This window comes from Notolepis coatsorum (genome assembly GCF_963971535.1).
Source record: "Notolepis coatsorum genome assembly, chromosome: 3".
Lineage (NCBI taxonomy): Eukaryota > Metazoa > Chordata > Actinopteri > Aulopiformes > Paralepididae > Notolepis > Notolepis coatsorum.
Genome location: NC_140167.1, coordinates 200,065,580 through 200,084,805, shown reverse-complemented (window position 1 = coordinate 200,084,805; position 19,226 = coordinate 200,065,580). Strand labels below are relative to the sequence as shown.

Genomic DNA, 19,226 nt, shown 5'->3' with positions numbered 1-19,226 from the left:
CCATCCACACACAAAGGCAGTTTCACAAAGGCCAATAAACAAATGCAATATGATCAATGGGGTCAAGGTTACAAAGTATCACGTGGCCTAGCCTCATGCAGAGAGAGAGAGAGTGACTGAAGTGAGCAGCCATGTTTTAACAGGTGTGCGGTGATCCATGATTGGGTGGTGGGTGATGGCTTCTGATTCGGTCTTGGAGTCTTGAAACCCATCCACCAATCGGTGCTGTGCTGCTATGTAGTCCACCAATGGAAGGGCAGGCATAGCAGGGACCAATGGTGGAGGACGGGTTCTGGCTGGAGGGAGGAAACAAAATGGAGAACAAGACACACACTGGGGAAGCACATACATTGGGATGTAACAGATAGATTCCCGTTTTATACCGTGGTGAATATGAGTATAGTTTTAGAGTAATTCTGTGTAATCCCAGGAAACGCCCCTATGCAGCGTTTAGTGCATTTCACTAGAAACCGTGGCATTCCTCGCCTGGATCAACAATCAATCTGAAATCAACGCTATATTATCGGTATTATGTTTCATCATGCATGCATGTGGGGGGGGGGGGGGGGGGGGGTTCTATGCTTCGATCGTCACCAATGGCATACGTTGTGGAGTAACGTTACAGTAACACTTTCGGATCACAATGATGTGATCAACGCAAGATTGATACCATATAGCCCTTACCTTGACTAGGATGTACTGCAAAAAGAATATTCCAATTATCTGATCGCACATTCGTTGCCAAGATAATCCACCAAAGCACATGAATCGGCGGTGCTTGATTCTCCCCAATCCATGTGTTATAAACGTTACTCCTGCGGCCGCCCTTTATTTAAACACAGCCAATCAAATCCCCATCAATGGAAAATGAACCCGCCCATACCCATGCTGATTGGTCCTTGTGCGAGACTAGAAAGCGGAGATCTTTGATTAAACACCTGCTATCAGAAGAATAGACACTCAGAAAAAAAGTGTTTACTTTTACTTTTTAGTACAAGTACATTTAAAAGTAGAAACTTTTTTGACTTCAAGTGTGTTTTTAGCCAGATACTCTGACTTTTACTTGAGTACGATTCTGAGACGGTACCCATACTTTCACTTAAGTATAATTTCTGGGTAATAATTTCTCCACCCCCCCCCCCCCCCCTCCCCCCCCCCCCCTCCCCCCGGTGTGTGTGTCCCCCCCCCCTCCCCCCCCGGTGTGACCCCCCTCTCCTCTGCCCAGACTCTCCAGATGGGGATCCGACACTTCTCGGGGCTGTTTGTGTTGCTGTGTGTGGGCGTGGCCGGGGCGCTGCTCACTCTGATTGGTGAGCACGCCTTCTACCGTCTGGTGCTGCCGCGAATCAGACGCAGGCAGAAGTTCAAGTACTGGCTCCACACCAGTCAGGTGAGAACCCACTCAGAGTGTGTGTGTGTGTGTGTGTGTGTGTGTGTGTGTGTGTGTGTGTTTTTTACTTGGCTGACTACTGGTAAATGGTGCAGTTATATAACAGCGCTTATCCAGAGCGCTTTACAGTTTGTTCCTCACATTCACCCACACAGAAGGCAGAGGCAACCGACCTGCTCACTGGAGCATTAGGGGTTAAGTGTCTTGCTCAAGGACACTTTGACACGCTGCCGGGAGGGAGGAGTGGGAATCAAACCAGGAACCTTCCAACTACCAGACGATCGCTCTACCTCCTGAGCCACTGTCACAAAGATAGTGATTGGCTATACAATATATACAATATACACAAAGAACTTTGAACACGCAGGTTGTACGTGTGACACGCGTGTCGTAGAGCGGAGGGTTAGCGGCGCGCTGCGGCTCGTGACATTTAAAACACGGATATCCAATTATCGTGATTTGACAACTGAGATCAAAGGACCCGTTCCAGGCGTGTGTACGTCGTCAGGCCCCCCCCCCCCCCCCCCCCTCCCCCCCCCCGTATATGTGTATGTGTGTCCGTGTGCGATGTGTGTGTGATCTACATTTGCATCCCTTCAACCCTGGAACCCATGAACGCCTGTCTTTACAAAGGCATCGCTCTGTCATAGCGACTTTCATTGCCTCTTTTAAACTGTTCACTTCTACAAAGTCATGGCTCCCTGGCACCACTTTCACACATTCTATTATCTAAAAGCACTTAACGGACCATACCTGTCTAATTGTGACTTCAGCCATTACCGGAGAATGGCACGTGCAGGGGGGGGGGGGGGGGGGGGCTTTGGGTGCCCAAGCACTTGCCCATGTGCCCCTTGATGACCAAAGTGCCCTTTTAAAAAAGAATTATTTAAAAAGATGTTTTGTAGCGGAGATTGCGCTCGTCACCAATGCAAGAGACTCCGGTCTCTAAATCCCGGTGTCGGCATTGCCTGTGGCTTGGGCCAGTCGTCATACTATCTCAATTGGCAGAGCCAGCGGGTGGAAGTCGATGGGTGGGGATCGGACGTTGTGGACAGCGACTCCTACAGGTCGGTTGGGTGACGCCCGCACAGCAGAGACAGGAAGTATCGGGGGCAGCGTGAGCCTCCCACGTGTTACTCCTCGCCACTGAGAGTCCGCGCTGTCTGGTGAAAAGATGCGACAGGCTGCCTCCTCGTGTACCGGAGGGGACGCGTGATGCAAGGCTTCTATCCTCACTACAATCGACCAGCGGGGGGCATAGTCTAGCAACGTTCAAGACAGGGGAGGGGAGAATTGGCAATACGAAATTGGGATGGGAGAAAAATAGGAGAATAAGGAGAGAAAAAAAAGTGGATAAAAAAAAATATATATATATTGTAAAGGGCAATGCCCATGGTCCTCATCAAGAATAACTTTAACAATTAATAATATTATAAATAAAAATAAATATTTGCGTGCCTGTCTGTCTGAGGTGCATGGTTTTCTGTTATGTGGCGCGACCCGTCGCCCTCCCTCTAACATTTTGATACGTGTGCCCTCTTTAAAATGTGAGCACCTGCCCCTCTAAAGGTCTCTGCACCTGCCCCTCTAAAGGTCTCTGCACCTGCCCCTCTAAAAGTCTCTGCACCTGTCCCTCTAAAGGTCTCTGCACCTGCCCCTCTAAAGGTCTCTGCACCTGCCCCTCTAAAGGTCTCTGAGCCCCTGCCCCTCTAAAGGTCTCTGCACCTGCCCCTCTAAAGGTCTCTGCACCTGCCCCTCTAAAGGTCTCTGCACCTGCCCCTCTAAAGGTCTCTGCACCTGCCCCTCTAAAGGTCTCTGCACCTGCCCCTCTAAAGGTCTCTGAGCCCCTGCCCCTCTAAAGGTCTCTGAGCCCCTGCCCCTCTAAAGGTCTCTGCACCTGCCCCTCTAAAGGTCTCTGAGCCCCTGCCCCTCTAAAGGTCTCTGAGCCCCTGCCCCTCTAAAGGTCTCTGCACCTGCCCCTCTAAAGGTCTCTGCACCTGCCCCTCTAAAGGTCTCTGCACCTGCCCCTCTAAAGGTCTCTGCACCTGCCCCTCTAAAGGTCTCTGCACCTGCCCCTCTAAAGGTCTCTGCACCTGCCCCTCTAAAGGTCTCTGAGCCCCTGCCCCTCTAAAGGTCTCTGAGCCCCTGCCCCTCTAAAGGTCTCTGCACCTGCCCCTCTAAAGGTCTCTGAGCCCCTGCCCCTCTAAAGGTCTCTGAGCCCCTGCCCCTCTAAAGGTCTCTGCACCTGCCCCTCTAAAGGTCTCTGAGCCCCTGCCCCTCTAAAGGTCTCTGAGCCCCTGCCCCTCTAAAGGTCTCTGAGCCCCTGCCCCTCTAAAGGTCTCTGAGCCCCTGCCCCTCTAAAGGTCTCTGAGCCCCTGCCCCTCTAAAGGTCTCTGAGCCCCTGCCCCTCTAAAGGTCTCTGAGCCCCTGCCCCTCTAAAGGTCTCTGAGCCCCTGCCCCTCTAAAGGTCTCTGAGCCCCTGCCCCTCTAAAGGTCTCTGAGCCCCTGCCCCTCTAAAGGTCTCTGAGCCCCTGCCCCTCTAAAGGTCTCTGAGCCCCTGCCCCTCTAAAGGTCTCTGAGCCCCTGCCCCTCTAAAGGTCTCTGAGCCCCTGCCCCTCTAAAGGTCTCTGCACCTGCCCCTCTAAAGGTCTCTGCACCTGCCCCTCTAAAGGTCTCTGAGCCCCTGCCCCTCTAAAGGTCTCTGAGCCCCTGCCCCTCTAAAGGTCTCTGCACCTGCCCCTCTAAAGGTCTCTGAGCCCCTGCCCCTCTAAAGGTCTCTGAGCCCCTGCCCCTCTAAAGGTCTCTGAGCCCCTGCCCCTCTAAAGGTCTCTGAGCCCCTGCCCCTCTAAAGGTCTCTGAGCCCCTGCCCCTCTAAAGGTCTCTGAGCCCCTGCCCCTCTAAAGGTCTCTGAGCCCCTGCCCCTCTAAAGGTCTCTGAGCCCCTGCCCCTCTAAAGGTCTCTGAGCCCCTGCCCCTCTAAAGGTCTCTGAGCCCCTGCCCCTCTAAAGGTCTCCGCACGGCCCCGCCGGAGATTTCCCCATCTTTAAAACATTTTACGTTTAGGCGCGGCTACGTGGCGTAGTGGGCAAGGCGCTCGCCACGAATGACGGAGATGCTGGGCTCGTCAGTTCGAGCCCAGCGCTCCACATTGCTTTCAGTTTAGCTGGTCGTTCATACTAATACACATTGGCAGTATTAGGGGGTGGGAAACTGATGGGTGGGGATCAGGCGTTGTGGACAGCGACTCCTACAGGTCGGTTGGTGCGCCTGCGCAGTAGAATCAGGAAGTGTCGGGGGCAGCGTGAGCCTCCCACGCGTTACTCCTCGCCACTGAGAGATCGAGCTGCGCAGGTGAAAAGATGCGACTGCTGTTACCTCAAGTACCAGAGGGGACTTGTGCTATGTATGACTTAGTCCACATTGCAGCCGGCTTGTGGGAGGCAAGAAACAGCGTTCGTGACAGGGGAGGGTTGAATTGGATGATACGAAATTGGGATGGGAGAAAAATATAGAAAATGGGAGAAAAAATGGATACAAAAAAAAAAAAACATTTTACGTTTGTAACTCAGGAGGTAGAGCGGTTATCTGGTTATCGGACGGTTCCCGGTTCGATTCCCGCTCCTCCCGGGCAGCGTGTCGAAGTGTCCTTGAGCAAGACACTTAACCCCTAACTGCTCCCGATGAGCACCCGATTGGCACGGTCGTCGGTGTGTGAGTGTGCGAGTGAACGACGGGTGAATGTGAGGAACACAAATTGTAAAGCGCTTTGGATAACAGCTGTTATATAAATGCACCATTTACGATTTAGATGTACTGTATATGGTGAGTGTTTTAGCTGATACCAGCTTACCTTACTAAAGGCCGTTCACACTGCCGTTGATGTTTAGAAGGGGTGGAACATACTGCATGCGACTTGAACGTTGTTTGACAGTTGCTAGGCAACATGATGTAACTCAACCTTCTGAACACCGCTGTGTTTTGTTATTTAAATTATATATAGTATAATATCTACATCCTGATCTGCACTGCACACTTTTTAGAACTGTATATTCATCTTATTTTATTATATGCTAAATGTATTGTATTTGTATTATTGGAAGCTGCTATGGTCGAGGGACCACAATAAATAGAATTTCACTCTTCTTGCTGTAAAGTACTGAAATAAGTGACAATAAAGGAATCTGAATCTGAATCTGAATCTGAATCTGAAGCTCGGCACATCAAACTTTCGCATTCGGTTGGGTGCGCTTGTTATTAACTCCAGCAGGGTGCTCCCGGGTTGCTGCGTGAATTTGAGGAGCTTCGTCATCATCATCTTCGTTTTACGTTCTTTTTCCCCACTACAGTGAGGTTGGACGGGGCGATGACTCCACGCCACTGGGCACAGTTTTGTGCCATGTCTTCATGTATCTCCAGATCCCTCATATCATTCTCCACACATCCCCTCCACGTGTGCTTCGGTCTCCCTCTCGGCCTCCGCCCCCATCCACAATCATCTCCTCCACCCCTCTCAACACCCCCCCCCCCTCCTCCTCGGATCTTCTCACACGTCCAAACCACCTGAGACGTCCATATCTCACCTTGAAATCAATTTCCCTGACACCACAGATCTCATCCACCTCTTGCTTGTAGTAGAGTAATACAGTACCATTAGCGAAAATAAACTATACTGTGATTTTTCACAAGGGAGAATGACCTATGCCTACTGACTTTCAAGTTTCATGGAGCATGTTTTCAACCCTTTTCAACTATAATAGCAGTGTGATCTACCAGAACATACACTTTATACACCTATTAATACTGTCCAAATTAGACTGGTATGGTCCTTTAATGCATCACCTCTCTACCTTGAATTCAATTTATTGGTTGTAAAGGTTTTACAACGTGGGTTTTTTATGCTCTTGGCCAATAGTCAATGTGTAATATACAGTACAATACATCACCTTAGAAGATAGTAGAGTGTATTCACTGAACTCCATTCATGTACAGAGCAGTCGTCTGGTAATCGGGAGGGTCCCGGTTCGATTCCCACTCCTCCCGGCCTGCGTGTCGAAGTGTCCTTGAGCAAAGACACTTAAGCCCTAATTGCTCTCGATGAGCAGGTCGGCACCACGCACGGTCGCCTCCACCGTCGGTGTGTGAATGTGTGAGTGAATGGGGGATGTGAGGAACAAAATTGTAAAGCGCTTTGGACAAAAGCTCTTGTATAAATGCACCATTCACATTCACATTCACAAAGACAAGCTTCGCACCTCTGCCATTGTATTCTATGGAGAGGGTTTTACTGGCGGTCAGAGCCATCGACTCATCAACCCTCCACCTTTCAGACGGACGACCAATGGCTTTACCGTAGGTTAGTCACTGGTCATTTACAAAATGGAGATAAATTAAGCTTTACCAGAGAACACAGAGTCAGAGAGGCTATAGAGAAGGTTCTCGGTCGCTCCGCACACCATGTCATCATGCTGGATGTCGCTGTCTTGGCAAAAAGGAAATCTAATAGAAATCTTAGATTTTTGCACCCATATATATATATATATATTATTTTCTTGGTGTGTGCTGCAGGAAAAAAAGCATCAATATCAAATATTATAAACAGTATAATAAGATAAGATAAGATATTCCTTTATTGATCCCCTTGGGGAAATGCAGCATGGAGGGGGGGCACAGGCAGGGGCAGGTTAATAGTAGACAACTCTAGACTGACTCTGGCATATTTTGCTCTGAAGGCTATGCATCACTTTTATACAATTGTTTGAGATGCCTTTTTCATTGATTTTTTTTAAGTGGCGCAGTGGGCAAGGCGCTCCCCACTAACGCAGGAGATGCTGGGTTCGAGCCCAGCTCTCTGCATTGCTTCCGGCTTGGCTGGTCGTTCATACTAATACAATTGGCAGTATTAGGCGATGGGAAAGCTAATGGGTGGGGATCGGACTTTGTGGACATCGACTCCTACAGGTCGGTTGGTGCGCCTGTACAGCAGAATCAGGAAGCAACGGGGGCGGCGTGTCCCTCCCACGCGTTACTCCTTGCTGCTGATAGATTGCGCTGTACAGGTGAAAAGATGCGACAGGCTGCCTCCTCGTGTACCGGAGGGGACACGTGATGCAAGGCTTCATCCACATTGCAGCCAACCAGTGGGAGGCATGGTCTAACAACGTTCGAGACAGGTGAGGGGTAGAATTGGACAATACAAAATTGGGATGGGAGAAAAATAGAAAATGGGGAGATGGTAGATAAAAAAAATAAAAAAAACATCGCGCAAGGTTTTGAGGTTATTGAGCTTTTGACCCAGCCACAAGCTATAACCGCAGAGAGGGCTAGGATGCTGTCAACGCTTGTTCACAGGCATCATTGGTTGGAGCAATCTCCCCTTGAGGAGGGGAGGGGTCTCCTCCTCAGGGCTCCCCTCTCTGCGGGTGGACCTTGGTCTGTCCACGGAGGCACGGGCGGTATTTTACCTGGGCTCCACGCCGCCCCACACCGCGCAGCCAGAAGTGAGAGCACGGCCTCACCAGCGGCTGTGGCGAGGCCCCCGGCCAGCGGCCATGTTTCCCCCGGCTGAGATACCCTGGGCACAAAGAAAACAGGTGATCACAAGGCCGACAGCCTCGGCGGCCCGAGGGATCGGCTATATTAGATGGGCACGCCCTAAAAAAACTTTGCCATCTAGCACGCTCTCCGGTTACTCCCCCCTGCTACACTACGGGACTCAGGGCTCTGATTTGTCCCCTTTTGCGGGCCAAACATTTTGCTTCTCATGGAGACAGGGGCTGACACCCAGTTGCTAGCTAGGCCTGGGTCTGTCTATGAGAATGCTGTGCTGTCAAGCGGCTCCCACACCACACATCCTGCGTCTGTGTTTGGTGAGCCTGGTGTTGTATCTGTCGACGGAGCAGGGTTCCCTGTATCTAAAAAATTTTGTCAGAGGGGGAACTCTAGGCCCAGGTGGTCGCAGCGTGGGTTCCCCTCAGCTCCGCCATCGCCAGGCCGGGTATTACGTTAGTGCCTGCCCCGTCTGGACTTCCGATCCCGCAGTGGTCAGCAGGCACGCGTAATTTAGGTGGTAGTAATATCACTACAGGGCTACGGTGTGTAGAGACCCACCCTATCGGGCAGTGTGGGACCACATACCATGCATGTCCAGCTGCAGAACAGGCTGTTCTCAGCAAGCTAAGCCGGAAAGATGCTCAGCGGGGGAGCCTATGTCACCAGGGGTGATGGCCGCTTCCCCGTATCAGACCGCCCCTTCTGTCGGGGTCACCCCCTTGGGTGCGATTGCCTCGTTGGTAGAGTCAGGGTGCGAGAGTCAAGTGGAAGCTGCTGAAGGTACTGGGGGACCTCGCCCTCTGGGGGGGGGGCCTGGGGCCCTCACCAGCGGGGTCCCCATGGGCAGCAGGCTGTCACATGTCATGGTCTTCACCAACGCCCCCCTCACGGGATGGGGGGGATGTGTCGGACCGACGCAGTAGGGGGCAGCTGGCAAGGACCATGCTGCCCGGTCTGCACTACATATCAATGTGTTGGAATTGAAGGCAGTGCTTCTAGTCCTTGGACAGCTTGGCCATCATGTGATGGGCGAGCATGTTCTGATCAGGTTGTCGGAGGCCCCGTTTGAGCCTCTTGAGCAGGCGCCATTGGATCGGCTGTCTTTTAAGACCGCGTTCCTTTTGGCCATGACCTCCGCTAAGCGCGTGGGCTAGCTGTGTGCTCTCTCGGTGCGGCCTGAGTGCTTGTCTATTCGGGCCGATAGCGGTGCGACTCTGAGGCCTAATCCGGTCTTCGTGCCAAAGAATATCCGGAGCTCTTTTCGCTCCAGGGATATTGTGATTCAGGCGTTTCATCCTCCTCCTCACGCTAGTGGGTTGGAGGCGAGCCTTCACCTGTTGTGTCCTGTCCGTGCACTGAGGGTTTACCTTAGTCGCACGCAGGATCTCAAGGCTTCCGATCAACTGTTTGTTTGTTACGGTGGCCCTCGCGCGGGTAAGGTGCTGTCCAAGCGGTGCCTGTCACATTGGTTGTACGAGGGCATTGCCCTTTGCTACACGTTGGCTGGACAGGTTCCCCCCGGGGGCGTCATGGCGCACTCCACTCGTGGTGTGGCGGCCTCTGCTGCCCTGTTGGGGGGGGGCCTCGGTGGAGGACATCTGTGCTCCGGCCTCCTGGTCCTCCCTGAGTCCTTTCGTTAGGTTTTACCTCATGGACATGACTGGGGGTTCTGTCTCCCAGGCGGTCCTGAGGTCCGGGACCTCTCCTGCATCCCGCCATCAGGTGGGCTAGCAGGAGTGTGTGGGTGTGGACCGCGGAGTGCTGTGTCACGCGTGGTCCCGCTTGCGCTGTGCGTTCGGGGGTGCCTGGTTCCCCTTTTTTCGCACTTTGGTTGTAGTTGACTGCCTCCCCCCCTTCGTTAGGACGGGCGGGTGGACGGGACTCCCCTCCTCCCTGGCTGGGGCTTACGGGCCCTCAGGGGGTGCATTTGTCGTGGCCACGCATCCACTCTGCCCTTTATCTCAGAAGGCAGAGCGAGACGCAATGCCAGTAGTGAAATATAACGTAAGGTTATCCTATAATCCTAGTTATATGAATACTGGCTGAGCGTCTCGCTCTTCAGCGCCCTGAGGTCCCTTGGATGTTTTCCACGTATGGAATTTCAACTTGGAAGGGTGAGGGCGTGACCACTTCCTGCCTGTTATAGGGGCACGCAGGGGAGTGGCGTGGTCACGTACAAGTGGGTGCATGTGTTTTTGGCTTCCGTGGCACACTAGGTGCTGGAGATAATGATATCTCAGAAGGCAGAGCGAGACGCTCAGCCAGTATTCATATAACTAGGGTTATAGGATAACCTTACGTTAAGCTTTGTCCAAAGTAAAAGATTGAAGTGGAGGGAATTAATTATATATGAGATGTTCATTTAAACAAATTAGTGGAGCTTCACCTCATTATCTTCTGTCAATAATATAATTTGGTTTAATATCACTCCATGAATCAAGTGTATATCCTTAATCAAAATGCATCACTTGTTCATCCTGTGTTTTAATGCTAAATGGGTTCTAGGACATATTCACACTACGGGTCTAAGTGGCCCAAATCATATTTCCTTTGCCTACATGTGACACCGATCGGATTTTGTCTGAGCAGTGTGAATGCAAAACTCTTTGATCTTTTCAAATCAGATTTGGGCCATTTTCATATGGGGTGTCAGGTCAGAATTCATGTGTTGTTGTTGTTGTTTTTACACAAAGCCCTGCGCAGGTGCAGATCACTGTTGTCAACAGCTCAATTAAAAAATATATAAAGATGGAGGACAGCAAAGAGAGCCTTCTCGCCCTCATCCTCAACAAACTGTCATGAATGAATGAATGAATGAATGAATGAATGAATGAATGAATGAATGAATGAATGAATGAATGAATGAATGAATGAATGAATGAATGAATGAATGAATGAATGAATGAATGAAAACTTTATTAACAGATTGCAGAATGGGTACAATACAGTACGGCTCAATACATACAATTGTTAATGGGATGCAGACCAGATAAAGACTTTCGTCTTGTTTACATCAGGGTCCCCCATTTTCAATTCATCGTAACATATATGACATACACGACATACAGATAGACAGTACTGCTACATCTATACATTTATGACATACCAGATTTACAAATACAGTACTGTTTGTGGTACGAAAAGAGTCTAGAAAAAAAAGTATATACATTTGACATACCTCCACAGCAGACGATCCTAAAAGACGAGCCCTTGCACCGCTATTTCACTAATTTCCATGATAGGCACGTCTCTTGCTGATCATCAGTTACTCTAATCTGATTACTTTTTTCAGTAAATAGTAATCTAATTTGTTACTTTTTACAAGCCAGTAATCTGATTACAGTTACTTTTCCAAGTGGCTGTGCATTACTATTTAGTTACTATCTCATAATGCTGATGATAAGAGTGCCAGGGGTACAGTCAGCTAGACCGGAGATGGGACGTGCGCTCGCGCACGCACGCACACAGCCACACACACATGAGAATAACAAACTATAATACCATGTTTTATAATTACACAACGGTTTTACAATTTTATTTTTAATTAAAATTATATTATATACATTTTCTATTTTATTTACTTTGGGAACCACTGTCCTAGAGTGCCTGAGCAGTGGACAGCTGTGACCTTATATCAAGTTTCAAGTTTCAAGTTTCTTTAATAGTTGTCATACAGAAGTACAGAATACTTTCATACAAAATGCTTCTTACTGTTACGCTCCAGAGACTGTGCTAGACAAGATAGTATCAAATAACATAGTATAGCATGTAATTTAGAAGTAGAAAATGAGGTCACAGTGTTCAGTATAGACATATGTACAATGTTCAATGCAGAATAGACGTAACTGAGTTACCATATAATATACAATACTATGCAGTGTACTAATGTACAATACGGCTGCCTGTCTGTGCGCTCCGTCGAGACTGTGCTTACTTTTGTTAATATTTATAGTTTTTAGAGTTTTGTTTGTATCAACTGTTGGTGCATTTAATGTGTATGACCGTCAGTCACTCATAGACATTGGATTACGGGAAATTACTGGATTACTCACTGGACCAGCTTTCCGAACCGCAACAATGGCCTGAAGAGATTCTCCGGAGATTAGGACCAGATCCTCTGTTCCTTGATCCCAGGAACAGAGGAACCAGACGGCGTGGGAAGAGAGCTGGGATCCGTAACAGACTGAGATCCAGACGCCACCGAACACCATTGCCCAGTATATTGCTAGCCAATGTACAATCAATTGACAATAAACTGGATGACATCCGAGCAAGGATTCAATACCAAAGAGACGTTAGGGACTGCAACGTTCTCTGCTTCACCGAAACGTGGCTCACGCCGGAGGTTCCAGACCACGCCATACAACCAGCCGATCACTTCTTTATCCATCGCAAGGATCGGACAGCAGAGTCCGGTAAACAACGTGGAGGAGGTATTGCCTTCATGTTTAACAAAAATTGGAGCGATCCAACTAACGTGAAGGAATTATCCAACCACTGCTGCCCAGACCTGGAGTATATAACCATCAAGTGCCGTCCTTTCTTCCTCCCGAGGGAGTTAACGGCGATCATCCTTGTAGGAGTGTATATTCCACCGCAAGCCAGCAACAACGCCGCGCTCTCCAGACTCCACGACGAGGTAAATAGAATACAAGCGACGAACGTTAACGCCGCCATTTTGGTGCTGGGCGATTTCAATAGCGCCAATCTGAGAAAGGTATTACCTGACTTCTATCAGCATGTGACTTGCAACACCAGAGGCGGTAACATCCTAGATCACTGTTACACGCAATTTAAAGGTGGCTACAAGGCTCATTCTGATAGTGGCTTTGGTAAATCAGATCACGCGTCAATCTTTCTTTCACCAAAGTACAAACAGAGAATCAAAAGTACTCCTGTAGTCTCGCGAGAGGTGCAGAAATGGGATTTGACGTCAGAGGAGACGCTCCGGTCTGTGTTTGACTGCACAGACTGGAATGTGTTCCGCGACACAGATAACATTAATGTCTACACGGAAACAGTGCTGGACTATGTTTGTACTATGGTGGAAGAAACAATCCCCACTACCAAAATGAGAGTTTACCCAAATCAAAAACCCTGGGTAGACAAATCCGTCCGTGAAGCTCTGAGAGAGCGCACCAAAGCATACAACGACGGCCTAGTGGCAGGCAACATGAATGACCACAAGGTGGCGCGATACAACGTAAGGAGGACAGTGTCAGAGGCCAAACGGCGCTACAGGGATAAAATTGAACTCCAGTTTGAACAAGCTGACTCTAGAGCTATGTGGCAGGGGCTCAAAACGATGACAGACTACAAAGGCGCCTCCCTCAAACTGAACAGTGACATCTCCTTAGCAAATGACCTCAATACCTTCTATGCGAGGTTTGATGCTGGTAATAACAACACCAGCTCACAAGCCACGGCAATGGGGGGGGGGGGGTCGGCTGCTGATGGAGGCGCAGTGTTCAGGGTAACAGAGCATGAGGTGAGGCGGACCTTTAAAAAAGTGAATATCAGGAAGGCAGCAGGTCCGGACGGCATCCCCGGCCGCGTCCTAAAAGTCTGTGCCGACCAACTGGCCCCAGTATTCACTGACATATTTAACCTGTCCTTAGAACAGGCTGTCATCCCCACCTGCCTGAAGAAGTCCACTATTATCCCTGTACCCAAAAAATCCAAGCCTGCTTGCCTCAACGACTACCACCCTGTAGCTCTCACCTCCATAGCCATGAAGTGCTTTGAGAAGCTAGTAAAGGGCTACATCTGCTCCTCCCTCCCCATCAACATGGACCCCCTGCAATTTGCATACCGCCCCAACAGGTCCACGGAGGACGCCATAGCCCATGTGCTGCACACAGCAGCATCACACCTGGACAAGAGGCAGGGGAACTATGTGAGAATGCTATTCATCGACTACAGCTCGGCATTCAATACCATAGTCCCCTCCATACTCATAGCCAAGCTCAGGGACCTGGGCTTGAACTATGACCTCTGCCAGTGGGTCTTGGACTTCCTGACTGGCAGACCCCAGGTGGTGAGAGCAGGCAACTGCACCTCCTCATCCATCACCCTCAACATAGGGGCCCCCCAGGGCTGTGTTCTGAGTCCCCTCCTCTACTCCCTGTACACACACGACTGTGTGGCTCAGCGGAGTAGCAATACAATCATCAAATTTGCTGACGACACAGTGGTGGTGGGCCTGATCTCTGCCAACGACGAGAGGGCCTACCTGGAAGAGGTCAAGGTCCTGGCGGGATGGTGCCAGGAAAACAGCCTCTCCCTGAACGTCAGCAAAACAAAGGAGATGATTGTGGACTTCAGGAGGTCGGGGGTCAAGGACTACAGCCCCCTCAGCATCGACGGGGCACCGGTTGAGAGAGTCAACAGCTTTAAGTACCTCAGAGCCTACATATCCGAGGACTTGACATGGACCACACACATTGACAGTGTTGTGAAGAAGGCACGACAACGCCTCTACTTCCTCAGGCGCCTAAGGAAGTTCCAAGTCAGTCAGAAGATCCTTAAGAACTTCTACTCATGTACAATAGAGAGCATCTTGACCGGCAACATCACCTCCTGGTTTGGGAATAGCACTGCACAAGACCGAAGCAGACTACAAAGAGTGACACGTTCAGCCGATGACTGGAGTCTTTAATGATTCTCTTAGCCTTGCCCTTGCAACGCTTGTAGTAAATGTTCTGGAGGGTGGGGAGCCCCCCTCCAATTGTGCGTTCGGCTGAACGTGTCACTCTTTGTAGTCACCCGAACAACTGCCTCTTTGAACTGCTGCGGTCAGGCAAGCGATACCGGAGTCTCAAGGCGAGCACAGAAAGACTCAGAAGAAGCTTCTATCCCCAGGCCATCAGGCTGCTAAACGAACAATGAATGAACACTACACAACAACAACCACCAAACGCACATAGCACACACATCCACACGCACACACTCACTTTAAACAAACACACTGTAGCACCCACTCCACACACTTTATAGCACACACCCACTTTAAACAAACACACTGTAGCACCCACTCCTCACACTTTATATTTATTGATGAAGGATTGCACTACAACTCGTACACCTTACTGTAAATTGTACCTAAATTGTATCTCATCCCATTTCTGCTTTGCACTAGATAGTACTGTACATTAGTACACTGCATAGTATTGTATATTATATGGTAACTCAGAACATTGTACATATGTCTATACCGAACACTGTGACCTCATTTTCTTCTTCTAAATTACATGCTATACTATGTTATTTGATACTATCTTGTCTAGCACAGTCTCTGGAGCGTAACAGTAAGAAGCATTTTGTATGAAAGTATTCTGTACTTCTGTATGACAACTATTAAAGAAACTTGAAACTTGAACTTGAAACTACTATATAGTGCAAAGCAGAAATGGGATGAGGTACAATTTAGGTACAATTTACAGTAAGGTGTACGAGTTGTAGTGCAATCATTCATCAATAAATATAAAGTGTGGGGAGTGGGTGCTACAGTGTGTTTGTTTAAAGTGAGTGTGTGCTATAAAGTGTGTGGAGTGGGTGCTACAGTGTGTTTGTTTAAAGTGAGTGTGTGCGTGTGGATGTGTGTGCTATGTGCGTTTGATGGTTGTTGTTGTGTAGTGTTCATTGTTCGTTTAGCAGCCTGATGGCCTGGGGATAGAAGCTTCTTCTGAGTCTTTCTGTGCTCGCCTTGAAACTCCGGTATCGCTTGCCTGACCGCAGCAGTTCAAAGAGGCAGTTGTTCGGGTGACTGGAGTCTTTAATGATTCTCTTAGCCTTGCCCCTGCACCGCTTGTTGTAAATGTTCTGGAGGGTGGGGAGCCCCCCTCCAATTGTGCGTTCGGCTGAACGTGTCACTCTTTGTAGTCTGCTTCGGTCTTGTGCAGTGCTATTCCCAAACCAGGAGGTGATGTTGCCAGTCAAGATGCTCTCTATTGTACATGAGTAGAAGTTCTTAAGGATCTTCTGACTGACTTGGAACTTCCTTAGGCGCCTGAGGAAGTAGAGGCGTTGTCGTGCCTTCTTCACAACACTGTCAATGTGTGTGGTCCATGTCAAGTCCTCGGATATGTAGGCTCTGAGGTACTTAAAGCTGTTGACTCTCTCAACCGGTGCCCCGTCGATGCTGAGGGGGCTGTAGTCCTTGACCCCCGACCTCCTGAAGTCCACAATCATCTCCTTTGTTTTGCTGACGTTCAGGGAGAGGCTGTTTTCCTGGCACCATCCCGCCAGGACCTTGACCTCTTCCAGGTAGGCCCTCTCGTCATTGGCAGAGATCAGGCCCACCACCACTGTGTCGTCAGCAAATTTGATGATTGTATTGCTACTCCGCTGAGCCACACAGTCGTGTGTGTACAGGGAGTAGAGGAGGGGACTCAGAACACAGCCCTGGGGGGCCCCTATGGCCTGATGGCTGATGACGTCCCATGATGACCTGTCTGAGCAGCCAATCATGATTTATGATATTATGCACTTTCAATAAAGCATTATTTAAAAGAAAACTGTTGTCATTCTTATGTTGTGGCAGCAGCAGGGTGGACGACGACGACTTCATAACCTAGTTACTTTCAAAGTAATCAAGTAATCAGTAAAGTAACTAAATTACTTTTTAAAGGAGTAATCAGTAATCAGTAATCAGATTATTTTTACAACTAATCTGTGGCATCACTGCTGATCATGCACCTTGCGTTATTAGTTGTAAATGTTGGTGTGGGGTGCTGTACATGCGGTGTCCCTCAGGGCAGAGGTCTGTTCACAGTCACTGATGTCAGATATGTACAAACATGGATGTGAACAGGCGAGGCAAAGAGTTTGGATCTAGTCGCAGCCCTAGTCATTAAGACCTGTAATGTGTACGCAGCCCTAGTCGTTAAGACCTGTAATGTGTACGCAGCCCTAGTCGTTAAGACCTGTAATGTGTACACAGCCCTAGTCGTTAAGACCTGTAATGTGTACACAGCCCTAGTCATTAAGACCTGTAATGTGTACACAGCCCTAGTCATTAAGACCTGTAATGTGTACACAGCCCTAGTCGTTAAGACCTGTAATGTGTACACAGCCCTAGTCGTTAAGACCTGTAATGTGTACACAGCCCTAGTCGTTAAGACCTGTAATGTGTACACAGCCCTAGTCATTAAGACATGTTATGTGTACTCAGCCCTAGTCGTTAAGACCTGTAATGTGTACGCAGCCCTAGTCATTAAGACCTGTAATGTGTACGCAGCCCTAGTCATTAAGACCTGTAATGTGTACGCAGCTCTAGTCATTAAGACATGTAATGTGTACACAGCCCTAGTCGTTAAGACCTGTAATGTGTACACAGCTCTAGTCGTTAAGACCTGTAATGTGTTCGCAGCCCTAGTCGTTAAGACCTGTAATGTGTACACAGCCCTAGTCGTTAAGACCTGTAATGTGTACACAGCCCTAGTCATTAAGACCTGTAATGTGTACACAGCCCTAGTCATTAAGACCTGTAATGTGTACACAGCTCTAGTCGTTAAGACCTGTAATGTGTACACAGCCCTAGTCATTAAGACCTGTATTGTGTACACAGCCCTAGTCGTTAAGACCTGTAATGTGTACACAGCCCTAGTCATTAAGACCTGTAATGTGTACACAGCTCTAGTCGTTAAGACCTGTAATGTGTACGCAGCCCTAGTCATTAAGACCTGTAATGTGTACACAGCTCTAGTCATTAAGACCTGTAATGTGTACACAGCTCTAGTCGTTAAGACCTGTAATGTGTACACAGCCCTAGTCATTAAGACCTATAATGTGTACACAGCCCTAGTCGTTAAGACCTGTAATGTGTACACAGCCCTAGTCGTTAAGACCTGTAATGTGTACACAGCCCTAGTCATTAAGACCTGTTATGTGTACACAGCTCTAGTCGTTAAGACCTGTAATGTGTACACAGCCCTAGTCATTAAGACCTGTAATGTGTACACAGCCCTAGTCGTTAAGACCTGTAATGTGTACACAGCCCTAGTCGTTAAGACCTGTAATGTGTACACAGCCCTAGTCATTAAGACCTGTAATGTGTACACAGCCCTAGTCATTAAGACCTGTAATGTGTACACAGCCCTAGTCATTAAGACCTGTAATGTGTACACAGCTCTAGTCATTAAGACCTGTAATGTGTACACAGCCCTAGTCGTTAAGACCTGTAATGTGTACACAGCCCTAGTCATTAATACCTGTAATGTGTACACAGCCCTAGTCATTAAGACCTGTAATGTGTACACAGCCCTAGTCATTAAGACCTGTAATGTGTACACAGCCCTAGTCATTAAGACCTGTAATGTGTACACAGCCCTAGTCATTAAGACCTGTAATGTGTATGCAGCCCTAGTCATTAAGACCTGTAATGTGTACACAGCCCTAGTCATTAAGACCTGTAATGTGTATACAGCCCTAGTCGTTAAGACCTGTAATGTGTACACAGCCCTAGTCATTAAGACCTGTAATGTGTACACAGCCCTAGTCATTAAGACCTGTAATGTGTACGCAGCCCTAGTCATTAAGACCTGTAATGTGTACACAGCCCTAGTCATTAAGACCTGTAATGTGTACACAGCCCTAGTCGTTAAGACGTGTAATGTGTACACAGCTCTAGTCATTAAGACCTGTAAGGTGTACACAGCCCTAGTCATTAAGACCTGTAATGTGTATGCAGCTCTAGTCGTTAAGACCTGTAATGTGTACACAGCTCTAGTCATTAAGACCTGTTATGTGTACACAGCCCTAGTCGTTAAGACCTGTAATGTGTACACAGCCCTAGTCGTTAAGACCTGTAACGTGTACACAGCCCTAGTCGTTAAGATCTGTAATGTGTACGCAGCCCTAGTCGTTAAGACCTGGAATGTGTGCGCAGCCCTAGTCGTTAAGACCTGTAATGTGTACACAGCCCTAGTCATTAAGACCTGTAATGTGTACACAGCCCTAGTCATTAAGACCTGTAATGTGTACACAGCTCTAGTCATTAAGACCTGTAATGTGTACACAGCTCTAGTCATTAAGACCTGTAATGTGTACACAGCCCTAGTCATTAAGACCTGTAATGTGTACACAGCCCTAGTCATTAAGACCTGTAATGTGTACACAGCCCTAGTCATTAAGACCTGTAATGTGTACACAGCTCTAGTCATTAAGACCTGTAATGTGTACACAGCTCTAGTCATTAAGACCTGTAATGTGTACACAGCCCTAGTCGTTAAGACCTGTAATGTGTACACAGCCCTAGTCATTAAGACCTGTAATGTGTACACAGCCCT

The 19,226-nt window shown here is 48.6% G+C and overlaps 1 protein-coding gene across 1 annotated transcript in view; it reads left to right on the top strand.

Moving 5' to 3' along the window:
* The window catches only part of grin3bb (glutamate receptor, ionotropic, N-methyl-D-aspartate 3Bb), a gene marked incomplete at both ends in the record, with an annotated part of 569,733 nt that overhangs the window by 514,899 nt on the left and 35,608 nt on the right, over positions 1–19,226 (top strand). Inside the window, 1 exon segment of the mRNA XM_084311504.1 lies at positions 1,226–1,390. Within this exon segment, the coding sequence (XP_084167630.1) occupies positions 1,226–1,390 (165 nt within the window).